Source organism: Sprattus sprattus (genome assembly GCF_963457725.1).
Source record: "Sprattus sprattus genome assembly, chromosome: 13".
NCBI classification, from domain to species: Eukaryota; Metazoa; Chordata; class Actinopteri; order Clupeiformes; family Clupeidae; genus Sprattus; species Sprattus sprattus.
Genome location: NC_137911.1, coordinates 19913384 through 19935883, shown reverse-complemented (window position 1 = coordinate 19935883; position 22500 = coordinate 19913384). Strand labels below are relative to the sequence as shown.

The window sequence follows — 22500 nt, the reverse complement described above, 5'->3', positions numbered from 1 at the left end:
CCTCGTGTGATCACTGACTGCACTTGAGTCTGAATGACTTTTCATAGCCATTCGTATGCTGGCTATTCAATGGCTCTACATTTGTATGTCAGAGAATATACAGGTTCATGTTGATGTGCAGGGATGTGAACTGCCTTTATCATTTAGACTGAATAGCAACTGCAATGAATTAATGTTTGTGTGTGTGTGTGTTTGTTGGGGGTAGGCTTAGTCAGGTCAATCAGGTTTACCAACTTAGTCTATAAACATTAACATTAGTTCTCCAACAGGCATGTTACCAAATCTTGGTACCACCCACACGCACACACTCACACACACGCACACACTCACACGCACGCACACACACACACATGCGCGAACACATACACATGTACACACTCATACACATGTACACACACACACACACACACACACACACACACACACACACACACACACACACACACACACACACACACACACACACACACACACACACACACACACACACACACACACACGCACTGACCCAGACATGCAATCCAAGCAGGCAAGGCTCTGCATGAAAACACACAGACAACAACAGCTCATCTGGGTAACAGATCATCAAGTCTTATGACGATCTCACCACACACACGTGTACTGCCAGCCAGAAATCTTAGACACCTGGTCATTACCCTCAGTGAAAGATGAGTTAGCATAAATGAGTATATACTGCAGTGAACATAGCTGTGGCAGGCGGTTTCTCAGACTCTGCCTCAGGCGTGTTTTGGGTCATCTGTGCTAACATGTACATGCCAAAGAAGAAGAAAAAAAAACATCTGAACACAAAAACATCAGATGTGCAAGAAGATGCTTTCAGTTTGATACCACCATTTGTAAATGGAACCTCACATGGCCTGACAATAAGACCTTGTTGTTCCAGGGGCCAGATATCGCACGTATTTGAAACATATGATCCAACAACAGCACACTTAAACATAGCACACTGGCCTGATAAAGCTGCCGATCGCAGCCCATTGATACGACTGGGCGGGGGTGAAATCAGCGTTTCTTTCACCAAAGGCACGGATGACCCACACCTTTATCAGCCCCGGCAGAGAAAACCCCCTGCGATTAGATGTGAGCGCCGGCTGCCAGGGAGGCAAACAAGGGCACTTTTAAGCTGCCCGGGTCACATGACATGGGCCCGGCCACTGAGACGCCCCGGGAGCAGTCGTGACATTTGGGGCCGAGACAGAGAGCAGAGACGCCGTGGACCGTCTTATTGCCAACCACAGGAAACATGCAGCAGGGCACTCACACAGCTCAAAAGCATGCACACACCCTCACACACACAGACACTCACACACACACACACACACACACACTCTCACGCACACACACTCACACTCACACACACAGACACACACACACACACACACACACACACACGCACACACACTCACACACACAAACACACACAAGCCTATCAAATGCACAAAAATACATTGAGCATGTGAGTGAAAGAATGTACTATATTTTGCACTGCATCATCTTAATGCAGAATGTATGCGTCTATGTGCTAGAGCATATACACATCTCTATGTGTGCGTGTGTAAACATATGTGCGTCTGTGCGCACAGACACGCACGAGACAGACGGCATGGCGCTTGCACAGAGACACACAACGAGCATGTGGCAGACATTAAGGCGCACAATAAAAACAGACAAAATTCAAGGAAACACATTTCACATTGTTAGAAGGATGTGTCCCCAACCCAGATTTAGACATCTGTTAAATGTGGTGTAATAAATGCTAGGAATGAAAGAGGAGGGAGTGGGGGGGGGGTTAAAATATGCACAAAACAGAACAGTCGGAATGAAGAGACTGAATGCTCAGACAGTATGACTAAAGTGTGCTTTTTGGATAAAAAAGGGTCCAGTGTGGCCCATTTTTAACACTGCTGCTCCTAAAGGTTGGGATTTAAACCTGGGGGCTATGGAAATGTGAGCTCATGTATCTGCTTTTATAGCCTCCGGGAAAGCTGCCCCTGGATAGTGGAAGCATCAGATGTATTACTCAGCAGAAAGTGGGGCGCCCGCGCTGCCCTCCCTCCTGTGCTAAACCCGTCCTGCACCAGCTCGTCGGCTGTCCCCTTAATAAACATGAGCACAGAGCATAGCAATCCGCTGAGCCTCTATCTCATCCGACCTGTTTAGCCATTATGAACAGCGCCCACTCCGGAGCTGCTACCAAAGCCTCCAGTGCTCCTCTCATAGTCCAGCTCCGTTTTGGGGGAAGGGGGAGATTAGGTAGCACCCTTCGGCAAAGTGACTCCTCTGTGGGTTAATAAACCCTGAGGCTCATATCACAAACAGAGTAACAAAATGGTTGCATAGTGGCTTTCTGCGTTTAAACAAAAATGTGTGTGTGGTGCAGGCTTGTGCATCGGCTCCTAACAGGTGTCTCTTTGCTGTTGTTAAGCACATGGCCACTTATGTGGTCAGGCAGGGATGACCCACTTGACCAGGGGCCTGGGTGAGAGACGCGGCCCACGGCGTCTGTGGCCGGCGAGGCGGCCCAACGCTGTTAGTGGTTTGAGTAAGTGGGGAGGTGAGGGGACGTCTTCATAAGTGCTGGAGGTCTCTGACAGACAAATCCTCTGACCGCTAAAAAATGATCGACTTTGGCTTCCCTCTCTCTTTGCCGCTTGTGCTGTCTCGCACATACCCACGCTTACACACGCACACACTGGTGGATTTGCAAACGCACGCCGCAACAGGCATCGGCCCACAGACAATGCTAAAAATACAGTGATCAACCACATCAACACCCTAATACATGAGGGTATGCATATATTTACACACATCAACCATTGTGGTCACCTCTACTTGACAGAAGACGTGGAGAGAGAGATTGACACTGTAGTCTAGTCACTCTAGTTCCCAGGATATTTGGAGGCACAACAGAAAGAGCGCTTTTTAAATTCCCTGTGACTCATGGGACTCTTTCTGTCTATGCATGCTGAAACTGTCTCTCTCTTTCTCTCTCTCTTTCTCTCTCTCTCTGCCTCACCGCTGAGAATAGCTCTACTTCTCTGGTTTTAACGCTCTGCCAGATAACCTGTGCCAGATACACAGCACTACACAGCTCAGACAAACCTCCAAGCACCCTGAACCAGTCACTTCTGATTAGATCTTTAGTGAAAACAACTGTTGAAACAATGCACTTGCACAAATAATCTTCCATTAATAACTATTCCTGTCCACGTCACTGTTACAGTGGAGAACAAACACAACGTATTTTACCGCTGTTAGCGAGATGTTGCAGTACAACATAGCCAAGAACACAATGAAAGGAACATGAATGAGTTAAGCATATCCAGTGCCAGCTGTTTGTGATAAGTGGAGAGACCACAGCATGGATGCTTCCCTCTCTTTGGGTACAGTTCCAAGTGGTTTTGAGACGACGAGAAAAGAGACTGATGGTACTCACGTCGAGGTTCCCGTGGGCCATCGACTGTCACTTTGATTGCACGGTGGTAGGTTGCCACCTGAGGCGGTCCAGTAAAAACTGTGATGGTAAGGGTGAAGCTCTTTCCTAAGCAAAAGAGAGAAATAAAGAGAGAGGAAGAACATGAATATGAATTCAGGAAACTACTACATGAGCCTTACACATCAGAGTTAAAGTCAGAATTATTGTGTAAGAATCGGTTGAACACAAAAAAACAGGTGAACAATTAAATGAATGTTTAAGACATTATGTTAAAAATAAAAACTGTATCCACTAATTAGTTTGGAAATCCTATAATCCTGGTAATGCTCAAAACAAACTGTAGAGCAACACTCCTGTTGTTATTCACTTGGGTATATTAACAGAACGCACAAAGCTTAGATGTGCAGGAAAAATATGTGTTAACAATAGAGAGATTCTCTAGCGGCATCCTACTCCAGACTGCCGGAGAGGCTGGCTGAGAACGCTGGTCTGCTGTTAAACTTGAATGCGCAGCCAGTTTTCTCTGTACACCGCAACACGGAGACACACACCAGGATACACGCTTGCACTCGCAAAGAAATGCCATTTTAAGAGTGATAAATACATCTCTTTGAAAGAGATTGTATATGTGGGAAATGTGCGTCTCGGGTGGAGTAATTTACTGCAGAAATGAAAGGTGCTCTTAATTCGCAGACCGGAGCGTTTTCCATTCATCAGTCTGCAACTATTTAAAGTGTTACATTTACAGGAAAAATGTGAGCAGGCAGGAGCCAAGCCAAGAGGAAAAGAGAGGAAAGGAGGAAGGTTGGGCAAGAATGTCAGCTATGCGAGATGTAGGTTTTTTTTCTTCAAAGGTGTGTAAACAGGCAGGCGTTTTTAAACCCAAAGTCTGAATTAATACTGCGCCTCAGGCAATTTGTTTCTTTAATCCTGAAATGACTGAACAGTTATATCATGAAACGGCTGAAAATTACTTAAGTTTAATTGTATAGCTCATAATTGCACACTAGATCTACGTCCCCTGCAATTCGTAAAAAAAAAAAAAAATTAATTGAAATGCTTGATAAGGGACGAAATTGTAGTGACCGTCGAAATAACCCATGACAAAATATCGGGCTTAAAATTGGTGTTTTTAAATAAATACTACTCTATGCAGTCTTCTATGAGTGGGGGCCATCATCGGGGGGGGGGGGGGGGGGGGGGGGGGGGGGCGTTTCGACGTGTTTCCAAGAACCTCAGCTAAGATTTGATAGACAGGCCTAACTTTCGTAACACAGTTTTCAGATAAAACAAACGTTTATAGCCTAAAAATGCTGTGTTACTGTCTGGACGTATGTTTGGCTGCGATGTAAGACCAATATGTGTTGCATAACATTTTGTACTTAATAACTTGAAATGGCATCGTTATAAATGCATTAGCAGTTAAATTTCAATCCTTTGCAAATATAAATTAGTGAGTAACATCTAGCTTACATCTGGGAATTAATTGGGAACCTTTTACTGTGGACCTTCATAGTATTTCTTGTTGATGTTCTTTCTAATACCCAATTATAACCTGCGCTCCAATCTGAGTCATCATCATGGCTCAGGCCTACGTGAATGGTAAAAATCAATTCGAGAAACATGGATTCAGCCTCTAAGGTATAGGTCTCTCTTTGGGGAACTCTTATGATTTAGGAAACACTCGTAGAAACGTAAAACAACTGTAGAAAGACCAAGCGTTCAAGTCTCAAGTCTCCGGAATTGGGAAACCTACCCCTGTTTTCCAAATTGAAACTAACTGGCAGTGATTATTTCGGTAGCAGTATTGTAAGGCGTCATCTCACAAAGTTGGTTGTTTTTTCTTTAATGAACTCACCACGGCCACTCCTGCCCACAAACCGCAGGTCGTTGAATCTGGCCACCTGGTTCTTCATCACCGCAGACGCGTTCCTCAGCTCCGCCGAATAATTTTCGTCGTTCCCAGCCATCACGGTGACCAAAGTGCCATCAGGAACATCACCGAGGGCGACAACCTTCGGAGATATGCCACGGTCAACCGGGGACAACATCCGTGCAATGTACCAAACACCAGCGACCGTAAAAACCACATCACCATGAGTGCTGACTTAATCTGTAGCATTAAATTAAAGGCTTCTAAATATTAGATTCACGTTTATCAACAATGCACGGTTTATTTTCTTATTGAGAAATACAAATAAAAATAAACACAACCCCTAATATTAATAGTGTAGAAGAAGACATATTAACTTAATTTAATTGCCTAACAAGCTGGGCATTAATAGCCTATATTAAAGGCAGCTAGAAAGACAATTTCTTTTATTCATTGTAATTAAATAACATAGGTATATTTTAAGGTCTACCCCCTCTCTTGAAAATGATTTTACTAGAGCATTTCAATAGCCTATTTTAAGCATGACTGAGATACCACAAGGTACATTCCACACACTGACCACACGCTCAATTGAGCAGCTTTCAAATTCCAAAAATCTTCCAGAAATAATAATAATACTAATAATAACAATAATAATAAGTACAATTCTTCCAAATATGGAATATATGGTCAAAAAGACGGTTTATTAATTACGTGATCTACTATTTTATGTGTGGCAAAAGCATGGGTTTTAGTTTTTCTGACGTGATCCTTTGAATTGAATTTTGAAGTCAAGAAAGGGTTGTTAAGTGATGGATATTCTGCTCACTGTAATTAGGTGGTCTTTTTCACGTGGCTGAGATGTATCTTTTTACGTAATGCAGGTTTTCAACAGTAGGGTATAGTTATTAAGTCGGTAAAATCTGCGTCAGAGAAATTGACAAAAAATGTTTTAACTGCAAATTGTACTTTCATTTCATATTATAGGATAGGCATTGGTCACTATGACTTATCACATTATTTCACTACATTTATATAGACATGTCATATTCAAAAAGCAAAAAAGCTTGCTTACCTTGAAAGCCACAGGTAGGGTTTTGTTGCATCTCCAATGCGAGGGGAGTACGGAACACAGAAAGTTTGGGCTGTCCGTCCGTACAAGCTCGCCGGCGTGGTCCGCTAAAACGTCCACTACAGACCGGGCCTCTGGTCTGGTCCTCAGCGGTCCCGGAGTGCCCATGCTGCCGCTGCCGTCCGGAATCTTGCAAGGAAACGACGTTGATGGCGGTGTGAACCGTCTGGAAGTAGTTGGGTCTACGGGAATATGCATCACAACACCTTTGGTGAGTGGTACCACACAGATTTAGTCTACTTTTAACTTAAGTGATGGTTCTTCTCCCTCCTATCCGGAGATTCGCAGGAGCTGGATAATGTCCGATGAAGAGACGGAGACCCAAGCGCAGAGCCTGGACTACAACGTATTCAAATAGTCTGTAAACCTTCGTGCAACACAAGGCAGTTTGCGCTGTTGCTGGTTCAATACTGTGACTGTTGCCTTGTTTTCCACTGGCTTAAGGGAAAGTAAGGAATCGCTGTTCCAAGCCTCTCCTCTTGTCTGTAGCGGTTTACTTTTGAGTTACCCATGCAAATGCCAGCGCTCTCACCGTCACTTGCCTTACTCGGAACAACTGGCGGTTTAAGTGAAGGCACAGTTATTTCAGTCTTAACACAGAAGGCAATAACAGGTAAGAGTTTGCTTTTAATGTCCAAGGAATTGTTAGGCACCTTAAAGACTATGTTAAACGTTTACTCGTTTAAAACAAATGTTCCGATAGATTTTGCCGAAGTTATCAGTTCTATTTCAAGCTTTCCGACATCACAAAGTCCATAGTTTTGGGATTTCCGAGACGCTGTTTTTTTGGTCGAGTTGTCTAGATTGGATGCACAAGCATGAAGGATTTGTAGACTTTCCGACGACGTTTAAAGTGTTGACGTCCCCGTCAAAACAAAGCGGTTTCAGTATAGGTCCTCTTCGATGTTTAATTTGTGCTCTTCCGTCTTATGCGAGTATCCTTAAAGTTGTCGACGAGTTGGTCAGATGGAAATAACGTATTTGAAAGAATGTATTTGAGAGTTGTTTATTTCTCTGCAACGTATGCATAAGCTCGAAAAGATGCTACGTCCCTCTGAAAAGATCCCAGCGTTAGACTGAGCGCGCTGTACATTCGGCCGTGTGTCAGAGCGAAGTGCTGAGAGATTATTTACTCAAGTCACTTTAGTGTTTAGTGGTGGGGAGTGTGGCGACAACTTCCACCAATGAATCGACTGGGCTGGGCTATCATTAGACCAATCAAAGTCTCCGATTTAGACAGAAACGCAAAAGCATCCAGCATATCCCCGGTCGGTTATATTTGTTTGAATTATTATTTGTTTTTATTTGTCCGTTTTTCTGTTTCTATCCTAGATTCTCCAGATCTGTTTTACAGTTGTTGAGTGATCATTTTACTTCCTTTGTGTAGAATTGCATCTGTAAGACGGAAGCCTGTCAGTGGAGTAGTTCTCAGTTATTTTTGGTCTCAATGTTTTTTTTGCTAAATTGTAGCCTATTGCCTGGGGCTTCTCACACCGATTTTTCCTTGATCAGTCTTTTCAGTATTTAATCTAGATTTAAATGAAAATACAGACAAGTATTCTCTAGATGTGATTTCAAATCTTCAACGCAATTTTCTTATTTACAGTAAGTATTGGCCTCTGTATATGGTTGTTGAGTAGCCTAACTCTTTCATCAGTTACAACTACAGCAACTAGCCTGCTTTGCAATCCAGTTAGGAAATGTTATGTAATGCGCTTTAGAAACCATTGCAGGTGCTTATCGGTGGGCCTACGACAAGCCTATCATGTGTAACGGAAGAGAAATATTTCAGTAAAGCAAATCAGAACAACCCCGTGAAATCACAATCTTAATATAAGGCCTTTTAAGAAAGCGAAATTGTATTGTTTTGCATCTTTTTCGATCTGAATTAAAACTTTAGGCAGATGTATTGTCCTTGAAAATTGATTAATTGATGATGGAGTGAATGATGACGTTTTTAGCACAATAATGTAAATGTAACATTTTTAAATAATCGCACTGTGTAAGTCTAAATGTAGTTTATGTAGCCTAAACTATATTTAGTTTGTTAATGTAGCCTATGTACCCACATTAACCGACGTCCTCAGTCAAAGCAATAATTCACACCAGCACATACCAACACTTGGCTATTGCATCAATACAAGATCACAATACAATAAATAAATTAATACAAATAGGTTAAGGACCTATGGATTTCAGGAAAGACCCAATTAATTTACAAAAATATGGCACGTGCGTAAACGCAATGAAAATATTTAAATGTCTCAAGTTTTTATAGACGACAATTGATTATTAAAGCCTAATGCGAGTAAGCGATGCAAAACCTTGAATGAATTAACACATTTTTTTGTATGAACGAGAGTAATTTTGTAGTAAAACAAGCCTATTATTACACGTTGTCATTAATTCCAATCTAGTAGTTTAATACCCGTTCCATGGAACACACCCTTCCCCGCCACCCGTAGCTCAGCATCGCAACATTTCACCGCTAGTTGGCGCGTTTGTCGTTTCAAACTCGACTATGGTTCAAGTGAGGATGCAGAATGAGACCGAGGAGGAGGGAGAGAAGTGAGGGTGTTTGATAAGAGAGTGCGAGAGGGTGAGAGCGTCTGAGTGCGGTACAATGTAAATATTCGATAAAGAGTGCCTCTTAGACTTAAGAATACAAGGTGTTGGCATGCACAAGTTGCACAGATATACATGGCACTTCAATACGTTACAAATGTTTTTCGTCAATGAAAATCGTACAACTCAGGAAAACACAGAGATTTAGGATGTAATAGCGCAGTTTTGGCTCGTTGAAATTGAGCCATGAATAGGCAGCTATTTAAAATAAACGCATAGGTTTCTTTGGCTGTTTATGACGTGTAGTGTACAGTTTAGAAACACCTGGTGAGACTTATCAATGCAAAAAAAATAATAATGAGGGTGACATGCAAATATGTTTACTTAACTAATTAAAAAGTTGATCATAAACAAGACACCTGTCAACTTAGTTCCCGCGCTTTTTAATGTAGACTTTTGCACATGTAGGAAGACCCCCTTTTTTAAATTGATAGGCAATGCACTAGATATCGAAACGAACAAGAAGTGTATAACTTCGTTAACCTACTCAATGTTTGAAAGTATTTTATCACACGCTTTTATATGTAGGCTAGGACAACAATGATGTACTGCAAAACATTCTTGTCCAGCTATGATCAAAACAAATTTATAATAAGAATCCAGTGCAAAAGCATCCGCATCAGCACCGACCTGTCCTATTCCTCTAATAAATGAGTGATAAATACACCTTTTGCCCTACTTTAAGCACTGTGATAGCTGTCAACGCCACTAATGCCTAAAGGTACAGCCGTTCTCGCAGATATGGTGCAGATGTGTGTGCGTGTTTTCTCTCTCTCACACACACACTCTCTCTCTGTGCTCTTATGTGTTTTTGTGATTGTGTGTCTCTGTGCTATGCCTGATTATGCGCTATAGATAGGCGTGGGCGTTGTGGGAAGAGAGAGAAGGAGAGAGAGAGAGAGAAAGAGAGAGAGAGAGTGGGGAAGGGAGGGCTTGGGGTTTTAGGTTTAGTTTTCTTCATTACTCTGATGCAGGGCACGGTCGACGCCAGAGGCTTGCGGAGTCAGTGGCGGGGATATGGGATGAGAAGATTACCCTTTTACGCATGCCAAGGACGCGACGGCCTAGCGGAATTCGCTTGAATTTATAGTATATATTTAAGTATGGGATGAAACACAGAATAAATAAGTCAGTTGTAGATCAAAACGTCCCTTGATTTAAAAATGTATCCAATGACCGTAAGAAATGTATCAAATTCGAACAGCATATCAATTCAGTTGTTCATTGCCAAGCTGTTCTCAGTCGGACACCCTAGTGTAACACCGACAGAAATTCTGGAAGAAGAATGAAAGAGTAAAGTGTATGTTATTTAACCTTATCTTAATAGCGGAAATACTAAATATAGCTAGATTGGTAGGCCTATACAACTAATGCGGTTTATCATTTAATTTTAGTTATTTATTTTCTACACAGAATAAATTCCTTACCGAATACATTACAAATCCAATGTGCACCAATGATACTAACCTATAAGTAATCAAAAAGAATGAAAAGGATTAAACTATCAATTAATTCGGAACTGCTGGTAGTCTTAAATTCAAACGTAGGGCCAAGCAAAGGGCTGTCCTCTGTTAATTGTCTTTTGGCCATTAGTTTATTTTGAGATGTAGTGAAAGCCAGGCCGTGACAATGACATCGGTGATATTTCAGCTCGTCATCTGTTTATTATTAATATCTAACCACACGCAGAACAGCTCCGCGCGCCCTGTCATATTTAGACCCCTGCATCTCAGCAAGCAGTTTCTACTATTTCAGTCGCACAGACTGGGAGTAGGCTGGAGAGGCCGCCATGGCCTTGAACGTTTTTTAATGATCCGGGCGGGCGAGGCTGATGTGCAGCCTGACTTGTTCTGTGATATTCAATACATCAAAGCTAAAGGACTCTTTACCCCCCATTTTTCATTCTGCATCAGCACTGAGCATATTCTCAGATTCTGCATCCATCTCCTATCACCAACATCTTGATAGTTTTGAAATGACAAATATGTTTCTCTGGTGCCGCAAATTTCCATAATGAAAGGGGACTACATCCATCATTAATCTGACCCCTTTTCTTTAGCCTACCATTCAGCAGAGAAGCCTATGTCATGGAGAGGTCTGCTTATTTGCCACAAATGTTTTGTTCTAGATGTCAATATTGTTTGCTATTTGATATAGATTGGAGGCAGTTATTTGATGAACCAATGTTTCTGTTTTATTATAGAATTTTGCCTCACTGTCTTTCACTGATACAGTACCTGTCATCGGGTACTAAGCTAGAATATAAATCAAACCTAATTGAATTCACTTGAAACAAATACGTTTTAATTCAAAACAAACTATTGTGGCACTGTGGCATTTCCCCATGCACTTTGATTGAATTTCTTATTATGCATCTCAAAGGTGAAGCAAGGACTTTGCATGCTATACGGAAGGGGTGGAAATACTGCAGACTAGACCTATGTCTTATAATGGATTCAAATTAGACTTATCTAGGTGTGTCATCCTCAGACTGGCCACATCCAGTGGTCCAATCATGCAGACAGTAGTTTTACAGTGCACTCTCTTTATCTGACACAATCTCCTCTGAGTGTCATCTCTGCCATCAGAGCCTTCTGTCTTATATTTTAGTACGGATGTATCGGCACTAACGTATATGTCACTGCATATATTAACACTGTCCACCTCTTTATTTTGTTCTTTCTTCACACTCTTTTGGTGTGTGGGTCATCACCGACAGTGGGTACAGTCCCACCATCCCACATAGACAGCTGCCCATCAGTCAGAGAGAGAGAGAGAGAGAGAGAGAGAGAGAGAGAGTGAGATAGAGGGGGAGAGAAAGAGAGAGAGAGAGGGAGAGAGAGAGGTGAGGAGGGCGAGAAGAAGAGGGCAACCGACGACATGAGACAAAGATCCCTATCTTTAGTCATCTTGGCGGTCACACATTTATGTGCATTTACAAATTAGAGGGGAGCAGTGCCCGAACCCACAGAACACATTCCTTCCCAAAAAATGACGACTCCTATTTCAGCTGGGGGTTTTCCTGTTCAGCAGAAATGAGAGTTCTGAATGGCAGACCAATGTCAAATGGAATTATGTTTTCCCCACACTGTAGTTGCAGTGAACCTTTACAGTAAAGATTTTTAAATGAAAATGGAAAAAAGATGTCCTTGAACATGCTATTTGACATCCTTTTATCCATATTAATACAGCAATGGTATGATTACTTTGTGAACTATAAAAGACATTTTGTGGATGAGGATCACTTAGGCCCAATCCCATTTCTAATCTCTACCCCTACCCTTACCCCTACCCCTTTGCCCTCGCTTTTTCAAACGGAGCCATAACGTAGGGGTAGGGAACGCTAGCCCTTCGAAATGGGATAGCCCTTCAACAATTACGTACGTCATCAGTACGAAGCGTCAGCTGTTACGTTACCGGAGAGCGACAGCTGTCACTCACCAGACATAAACAAACATGGCGCCTGCAGCTGTTATTTACACAATGCAACATTTCATCAAACAAGTTTTAAAATCATGAATTACAAAGAAAATACTTTCATTTGTGTGATGCTTTCCCTGCTGTTTCCGACATTTTTAAATGGACTCGCGCAATGTTTTTTCTTTAATGATCACGGGTTCGCAATGCATTGAGGGAAATCAGTCTACCCCTCCGTTTGAAGTGTGCCCTCGGAAAATCTCCGTTTGGAGGGGTAGAAAGCGCTTCCCCTTCCCCTACCCCTCTGTCTTAACGTGAATTGGGATAGCACTACCCCTACACGTGAACGCGCAAAACGGAGGGGAAGGGGAAAGACGAAGGGGTAGGGGGTGAAATGGGATTCAGCCTTACAGTGAAGGTCTTGAATGTCTTCTCATACACAGGGGGGGTAAAGACTAATACCATGAAGCAAGCCACTGTGGATCAGTTTGTCTATTTATTTCTTTGTATTTTTGTTTATTTTTCCTCATGAATGTTCTTTCCTTTGATAGCTGATTCAACAGACTACATTTACATGTCACTGTTCTGTGTTTGATGTAGAACACCAAATCCAAACCACATTGCATAAAGGCTTTTGTCTCTGTATTTACAAAGCTAGCCTATTTTGAGAACTTTCGGGTATTTTGGTAAACACAAAGCTTTTTAGTATTTGGGACATTGGGACTAAATGCCTCGCTGAACTAATTGTGAATGTCCCTCCTTCATCTGCATTACTGCTCTTTGTCTTTAGCATTAATGCTGTTCATCAAGTCCCCTGCACTCCACTTCTGAAGCTGACATACGTACATGTGTTTCACAAAAATGTAATTTTCTATTTAAATCAAATTTTACCCCACCTTGAGGCATGTTTTATATACATAACATTTTAAATGATGGATGAGACTGAGACTTGCTAAAACACAAAACTTGAAACTAAAATACTTATGTAGTTATACTTAATTACTAAGTGCATACGACTGGCTGAAATATTGCAGTCTCACTCCGTTCCTCAGGATAGTACAGAAAATAGCACAGGTCTCATTGAAAGGGTTTGGGACAGCACAGCTTGGGAGGCGGGGTGACTACTGTATCTCAAGAAAAGGTTAGGGTTAGGGTTAGAGAGGTGAACCGTCACCAAGAAGACCCCAGAAGAGATGTGGCCACGATCTGGTGTCATTTTTTTTGTCAATGCCGCATCCTTTCTGGATAAAGCCACTCTCTAAGATAGCGGGCTTATTCTTTCACCCTCAGTACAGTAGTGTGTAGAGACCAACAGAGTATGAGGCACCCTCTGGGTTATTCATACGAAACAGTTTTGACCTTAAGCTGACCACAAGGCTTTCGCTGCTACCTATTGTATCCATTCAAGTGATTTTTAGTCGTTTAATGACCTCTAGAGGGGGTGGGTTATTATTTGGAAGCTTACACTTTCATATCCGTAAGTCTCGTCTGTACGTGTCCAAAAAAGGAAACGGACGTGACCATAGACACACGCACACACACTGAATTGAGACAGTGTCCTCCCGGCAACTGTCTGCCTAACTGATGTGCTATCACGGTTGCTGTTGAGCATGTCTGGAGTGTGGTTTATGTAAAAAAAAAAAAAAACAGTCAGCTAGAACTGGAGTATGCCGGTGACACTTGTCATGAGAATTTTCTTTCACAAGGAAATGGGAGGGGTGGTGGTGTGCGTGTGTGTGCGTGCGTGTGTGTGTGTGTGTGTGTGTGTGTGTGTGTGTGTGTGTGTGTGTGCGGGGGGTAATTGGCTTTTTGTAAATTCACTTGCAAGTTTTGCCGTTTCCAGCTGACCACTAGCCAACACATCAGTAGATATGTTAAGTTATGTTCTTCTCCTGCTTTGTTTTCGAGTAATATTTTCTGATTACCTTTGCAAACTCAAGATGCTGACCATGAACAGTAACCCTGCCTTGCCTTTTGAAGTTGCGAGGTGAACTCAAAGGGCCCCCCATTGACCTCCGTTATGGGACTTATGTATAACCCTTCTTTGACAAAGCACAAGATCAAACACAGCTCTTTTCCTGATCCACCTCTCACATCTGACTCTGATTCCTCCTGATCCTTACTTGCCCTTGAACTCTCTCTGGCTGACCCTGTGGCCTGGCCTTAGCTTGGCTGCCCCAGTGCCCTGGCCCGGACCAGTCTGGAAGTGAAGGCCACATGGAGGGGGAGCCGGGAGGGAGGGGGCTGGAGGTCTTATCGGCGGCTGCCCGCACACACCTCATCTGTCCGAGGCACACATCTTAACGCACACCTCATGGTGACAGTCATTATGCTCCAATGTGGTGTTGAGAGGGCACCAGGGACCCAGCACACTCACTGCAGATGGACTGTGTGTGCAATGACTTTGATGCTACGCAAAGAGTTTAGTGCTGCCTGATAAAATAATGTCCCCCGTGATTAGATTCTCATGTGTGGGAATTAAATCAGTCTGCTCTTTGGATGTTCAAACATAAATAATATGTCTTGTTTGTCTATGGGGCATGTATCTTTCCATGTATAAATCATTTATTAAGTATTTATTATCATGTTATTATTCTTTAATTCCCTATGTGTTATCAATCATATTGTTGGAGGCATTGGAATGGTACAGCACAGTGCTCTTCATTCACAAGGAAGGTTGAACACAGTCTGTCTGTTTTTCCAGCCCTTGGCCATGCGCAGATAGACACGAGAACACACTGTAACTCTGCCTCTTACTCGTTACGCTTCCACTCTCGTACACACTCACTCACAAGCACACACACAGACACACACAGAAACACACACACAGGCACACACACACACACACACACACATACATACACACACACACACAGAAACACACAAATTTGATACACAATGTATTTCTCTCTGTCTCTGGCTGAGCCTCTCTGATGCTATGAGCGCAATCTGTAATCTATAGTAATTGCATGTTCCAGAAAAACATTTCTCCGCAGTGGTAATCGCTGCAATATGTGCCTCAGTGTTGCCAAAGTGACAGTAACCAACCCCATTTCCTTTCACCACACACAGACACTCTTCCTCCTCTGACAGACTGACTCACACACTCATACACACAAACATCCTATACGTACACAACCAGACACACACACAGGCACACACACCATCAAAAACCCACAACGATTTGGGTACAGTAAAAGACACTTGCATGCATGAAAAATAATGCACACACACACACACACACACACACACATACACGCATACACACATGCTCAGGACTATTTGGACCTTGATTATCTGAACTGGACTGTGATACACACATCATTCATCATCCATTTCAAGACTCAACATGAATGAGATTCAGTGAGCTTTAAACTAGTGGTCAATGTCACAAAATCTTGCATCTAGCCATCAATGTTGACTCCAGATACTGATGTCAAGTATGGTTTTATGCAGCTAATTAAACCATAGTCACCACCAAAGGCTTTTCTAAGCTTCCCTTATGGTCCGAGTTAGAGGTCACTTTGGTTTGGTAGAAGGGAGTGGCTATGCCCTTTCAATTATCTGTGAATTGTCATTTATTTTATGTATCATCAAATATCAATTCATCCATTTCTTTTTTATAAATTTGCCAGATGTCATGTTTATTGCTTTTGACATTTATTTGAGAGCTTTAATTTGTCTAACTGAATCAGTCCATGTGAAAAAAGCATATTGTCAGCAGATTGCATAACTCTCTATTTATGTTGTGTGCTTTGAATGACTCTTTTCGAGAGTGGTATTTTAAAAATAGAGAATTTTAAGGAAAACAGATGTTGGTTTTGTATTTTAAAGTTGACATTCTGGGAAGCGCTAAATCGACAAGTATGTTTTGATTTGCATGCTGCATGCTGACTTTGACTATGAGCCTGTGGTTTGATCATAGCGCGTTTTTATGAGGTCATATGGGACCACATCACCATGCCTGCTGCCTGTGTGACTATGGCGCATTCTTATGAAGTCATGGCCTACCACATCACCACCCTAACAGCACACAGAAGTGGTGCTATCTGTTGTGTTTGACCAAAGGTTTAATGGCAGAGTGACTCAGGGTGTTGGCCACAAAAAAAACTCTCTCACACACACACACACACACACACACATACACACACACACACACACACAGAGACACACACACACACACAGACACACACACACACACACACACACACACACACACACACACACACACACACACACACACACACACACACACACACACACACACACACACACACACACACACACACACACACACACACACACACACACACACACACACACACACACACACACACACACACACACAGTTTCCAGACACCGAGCATCCGTATTGATACCTCTGTGGGGGATGAGCATAGATTAATGACTCAAACAAAACTCATCCTACCCCCTGCACAGATCTGTGTCCTGGAGAGAATGAATAAGTTGCTTAGAAGTAGGGGTGTAACATCAGCAAGGCAGCATTGCCTTGGCCTACAGCGAGGGATGGCGGGGACCATTTTAGCATCGGACATGATCAGTCTTTTCCTCTAGACTGTCTGCAACTTCTGACTCCTCTATTCTTTATGAGCGCCCTGTGAGAGAAACAGTGTGTGAGGGTGAGGGGAGTGTGGTGGTCTGGGCCTACACCCTCTGGCTCCCAAAATAAGCTGTGAAGCGTCCTGCTTGCTCAAAATGGCCTGTGCCAGAGCCTCCATAACTCAGGGTTTTCCCAAAATGAAATCGCATGTGAACCGAGTATTAGGAAGTGCGTCTGGCTGCCAGCAACCGCTGGGGCCATTCTGAGCAGCGTCTGTAAACCACATTTTTTACCCAGAAGACAATGCCCCTTTGTGCTTGTGTGTGGCGGGTCCCCTCTCAGCCGGAACTAGGAGAGGAGCTCTTGTATGCTTTGACACTGGGGAGTGAGTGGGGTAAGGGGGGAAGACAGCAAGTGTGAGAGATGCGTTGTGGTGGAGTGGGGGTAGGGGGATGGGGGTAGGCGGTTGAGGATGAGGAAGAAAAATGAACAGAGTGTTAGATGTGTTCTCTGCTTAATTAATCGCAGTCATATCTAAAGATGGAGGCCTCCACTGCCTGCTCTCCTTGAGCCCCATGGCGAGTGGGGACCTTTTATGTGGTTGCACACGGAATGCTGTTGTTCATTCCTTCCTACAACAAAAGCCACATGTGTTTCTTTCTCTTTTTTTTTTTTGCTTTCGATAACACACAGCTTCATCGCTCTTGTCTCTGCAGGAATTGTCGTAGGAGGCATGCAACGTATGAGTGGTATGACTGAGGAGCGAAAAAAAGAGAGTTTTTTGTTTGTTGCTCTAATCTTACATAACATTCACCATGTCTTTGGATGTGCACCACCACCACCACACACATGCACTAACGCAATGCTGTGGCTCGTTGATAAGAGATCCTCTGATGGATTTATGAGTTTTTGCAGACACAGATGCCAACTATGCCCTTCAAATAAATATTGCGCGATGCGCTTGAATCTAAAGGCACGCCACTGCATACCTACGTGAATTGCCGACACATACAGACACACACGCATGAATGCAACGCAATCCAAGCTGGAGTGTGAGGGGAACGAGAGTAGCAGATACAGAGATGGCTCCGCTCCTTCCTCCTCCAGCATCCTCCAGTCTCCCCACAAGCCCAGGCTATATACAACCACCCGTTCAGCGCCTATTTCCTGTCCCTTCGCCATGCTTTTCTTCCTCTGCAGACGTGAGGCAACTCCTGGAACAACTTTGCTTGGCCCTGGCTTGCCTCAGATCAAAAGACATGGGGCGGGGCGTCTCAGATTGAGGGCTCCGTCTGTGATGACATCATCGTTAAATATGTATATATAAAAAGGATTTAAGAAGATGGAACCAATAACCTCACACTGTGGCTGCCACTGAGTCTTCAAATTATTATTAAGGCTGTGTGTGAGTGTGTGTGTGTGTGTGTGTGTGTGTGTGTGTGTGTGTGTGTGTGTGTGTGAGTGAGTGTGTTTGTGTGTGTATGTGTGTGTGTGTGTGTGTGTGTGTGAGTGAGTGTGAGTGTGTGTGTGTGTGTGTGTGTGTGTGTGTGTGTGTGTGTGTGTGTGTGTGTGTGTGTGCGTGAGTGTGTGTGTGTGTACACATCCTTGTGTACGTAGGAGTATGTCTGTGCATTTGACTCATAATCATTTTGAATAGCCAGAGGCCCAGTATGTGGAGCAAATCTCCCCCACTCTCCCTGTGACTCAGCCCCCTTTTAATTGAGTGATTACTCTGTTTGGCCCCCACAGGCTCCTCTCTGTCGTCCACACTGGTGGCATTTATAAACCCAATCAGAGGCCTGGAAAGTGGTGTTGTTGTGATTTCGGCTAATCAGGCCAAGCGCCTACACGAGGCGGCCGTGGTGTCATTACACTGATTAAAGGCACTGCTTGCGATCGTCCTTTAAACGACTCCTGAGCTCTTCCTTCTCTGTGCTCCGGCTGTTGCATCATGAAAACAGACTTCCTCTCCCTCACACCAGTCGGGCTCATGATGAATTTTTTGGTGAAAAGTCTCTCCCATGCCAGCCTTGATGTTTTAACAGGGGCCTACCGGGGACTGTTCTCTCTGTGTTTTTATGATGGGTAGTAACTTTGATGGATTTGTGAGATAGCCTAACCACTTGGAGGTTACTAGAGTTCATGGTCAGTCGTGTTGACTTGAATTGGTATTCACACCTAACTGGAAGAATACCACAAGCCCTTGAAACTGATCCTTTATCATGACACCATCACCACAGTCACATGTATTCACAGGGTTTAACCTAAAGTAAAAAGTTATCTTTCGTCAGTATTTCTGTCAGTGTCTGCTGCCTCATACTCTGACACTCACATTTTCTTCGTATATGTGCCTGTGTGTATCTGACAGTGAGGGACAAACAAGAAGGATACAAAGAGGGAAGTAGACACACAACAAGCGCAAGATGAGAAAAGAGGGTGTGTTTGCATGTGCTTGTCTGTCTGTCCACCCATGTATGCTCGTGTATGTGTGTATGTGTGTGTGTGTGTGTGTGTGTGTGTGTGTGTGTGTGTGTGTCCCTGGTCCAGACACGCTGACCTCAAGCCAGACAAGGAAAAGAGCAAGGAGGGTAGACATCTGCTGCTCAGCTGAGAGGGGAATCCCTGTACTCTGGGGCTTCTCTGCAGAGACGGGGAAGTGAGTACCAAAGACTGGAGCAGGCTAGTCGGCAGGGAGCGACCAGCGGCAGAGCCCAGACACTAATCGCCACAGGGTTACTGCAGGTCAGAGCGTGAGCGTGCAGAAATAGCTAAACGTTTCCTCAGAAGATCTGCTAATTGAAAGACCCAACAAAGTCACATCACATCTTATATTGGGGAAAACAAATAGGCCTGCTTTTTCATCTAAGCCTGTTCATGTTTTAGGAGCACTAGCCATTTTTTATGTGCTGCTATTTAGGCCAAAGACATTAACTCTTGTTGTAACACCCGAGTCGGAGAAGACAGGGTATCCTGACTTGTTGACTCTAGATGCCTTCACTTCTGCTGCGGGGTGAAAGTCAATTTTGATTTGGCAGGTAGACGTGCCCCAGAGACAGGGAACGTGTCATCCCACTAAGCACAATTAACGGCATGTAAACAAGTGGGAATATTTCTGGGAAAAGCAAGGGAAAGCGAGCATCAAAACACAATTCGTAGCCTCCAGCCTCCCATATTCCCATGTCCTATCATTATCTGCAGTTCTGCTCCACCATAATTACGTTCTTTTTTTTTATTGCGTTTGGTAAGACGAGGGAGGGCCGATACATGTTTGCAGCATGATTAAGGATTTCTCATTGTGAGAGAATGAGAGACAGAGACAGAGAGTGAGAGTGAGAGTGAGAGTGAGTGAACGAGAAATTATTTTCAATTTTTTTATTTGCCCCTGGAGCTAAATACAGTCTAATGAGTAGATGTGATTATGTGTGACACGTTACGGCAAATACCACTTCTTTGTAGCACAGCTCAAAGATGACATAAGTGGTCAGTGGTGTCCATCTGAAGAAATGCTGTTTCTAATGATGTTTGGAGGCAAATTTAATGTGACACGTATTGCACTTGGAAGTCACAAATCATTATTCAAAAATATTGTCAGGGTGTGTCCAGATTTGTGTGTATGTGCGTGTGTGTCTGGTGTGTGTGTGTGTGTGTGTGTGTGTGTGTGTGTGTGTGTGTGTGTGTGTGTGTGTGTGTGTGTGTGTGTGTGTGTGTGTGTGTGTGTCTGTGTGTCTGTGTGTGTGTGTGTGTGTCTGTGTGTGTGTGTGTGTCTGTCTGTGTCTGTCTGTGTGTGTGTATTTAAATGTGAAGAAAGTACATGAGGTAAAGTGAAGGAGTGAGGTTACTTATGATAATATCCAAACATTAGGCCATTCCTATGACAACACTGCACCAGGGAGAACACTTCATAACCAAAACAAACTGTCGACTCTTAAATGTCTCTGTCGGAGGGTGTGCTCACTGGTGAATGCGGCCGTTATTTATTTGGGGTTGCTCCACAAAAAGAGAAAGAGAAAGAGAAAGAGAGAAGGACGGAGGTTTTCAACATCTTTTTACAAGATGGTTGGGTGATTTTGAGTCGTTGTTGTTTTTATGCAAACTTTAAATCCAAACCGAAAGGCCACCTGAGCAACAACACCCATCTGAGTTCATGTGACTGGGTTAGTGCTTTTTGAACCACAAGGTCATCTTTCAGTACCACAATGAATAAGCATGAGCCAAATGATCACCACATGTATGGAGTCATCACAGCATGAACAAAGCAGATATGCAAACCAAACACACACAATAAATCACATTAAAGGAGAATGAGATGAAGCATGTCATGAGTTTTTGGGAATCTATGAAAAAGAAATTAGGACTCAAGGGACCAAGGTGTACAGCGTAAGTGGGAGGTCTGTCAAACACTGAACCCACTGAGCCTTGCCTGGGTTTCACAAGTCCCCCACCCTCTCCGGAAGAAATGATCAGAGCAGCAGAATGTGGTTGCAAAGTAGGGTGGGGTTATGGAGTCCTGACGCCTGTCACGTTTTCACAGGCCCAACAACGAACATGGGTCAGATGTACGTTGAAATGTGTGAAACACAAGCATAAAAATGTACTGACTAGCTTGTGACACTCCCAGGAAAACACCAAAGTGTTCAGAAATGCCGTTTGAGAGCGTAAACAAACAAACTTGATCTTGCACATGACCTTCTGTGTTTGTGTGGGGGCGGGGGGGGGGCATTGTAGGCATTGGTTGTACAATCATTGATCTTTAAAAAATCTTTGATTGATTGGGAATGTATGCAATTGTTTGTATAAACAATGAGGATGAGCTCATGAGTACCAAAACAGTAGGACCAAGGCTTTAATCAGCCCCATTTTGCACAGGCATTATGAGCACTGTCTGCTCCTCTGATGCTGTAATTTGCCTCACAGAACAAGACTCACTAGAGTATTGAAGCCATATAGATTGGTTGTACATAATTTCCCCGAATCAAAGAGGAATGAAATTTGGGACGGTTGCCCCTCTCATTATCCAATTACCCGAATACTTTTTCTTTTTTCGTCGTCTGCATACTTTCCTGCCTGCATGCATGTGTTCCTGTAGCCATTTGTTTTCCACATACAGAGGGTCCCAAGCTTAAATAGCTCGTCTAGACATTATAAATTCCGTTGACATCTCCGCTCATTGTATCATGACAGACTTGGACATTTGTGCCTTTCACCATACCAATTATTTCCCTCTGCCCCCGCTCGAGGTAATTATTATGTAAGGCTGCGATACACATTTGGTTCCCCCTCTTCTTGTTCCTTCTTTTTTGTTCGTCTGAACGTGGCAGAGTAATATGCTTAGCACACATCCGCAGATTTTAGTCTCATCCCAGCTGCCATCTGCAGTCACAGTGGTGCCCCTCATGCAGAGCTGAACTCTGGGAACTGGATGCTGCACCACTGAG

The 22500-nt window shown here is 43.4% G+C and overlaps 1 protein-coding gene across 1 annotated transcript in view; it reads right to left on the bottom strand.

The window, feature by feature from the left end:
- The window catches only part of runx3 (RUNX family transcription factor 3), a gene marked incomplete at both ends in the record, with an annotated part of 54860 nt that overhangs the window by 26782 nt on the left and 5578 nt on the right, over positions 1-22500 (bottom strand). The window contains 3 exons of the mRNA XM_080850350.1: positions 3458-3562; positions 5316-5472; positions 6406-6644. Coding sequence (XP_080706476.1) covers positions 3458-3562; positions 5316-5472; positions 6406-6644 — 501 coding nt within the window. The remainder of the gene's footprint in view (positions 1-3457; positions 3563-5315; positions 5473-6405; positions 6645-22500) is intronic.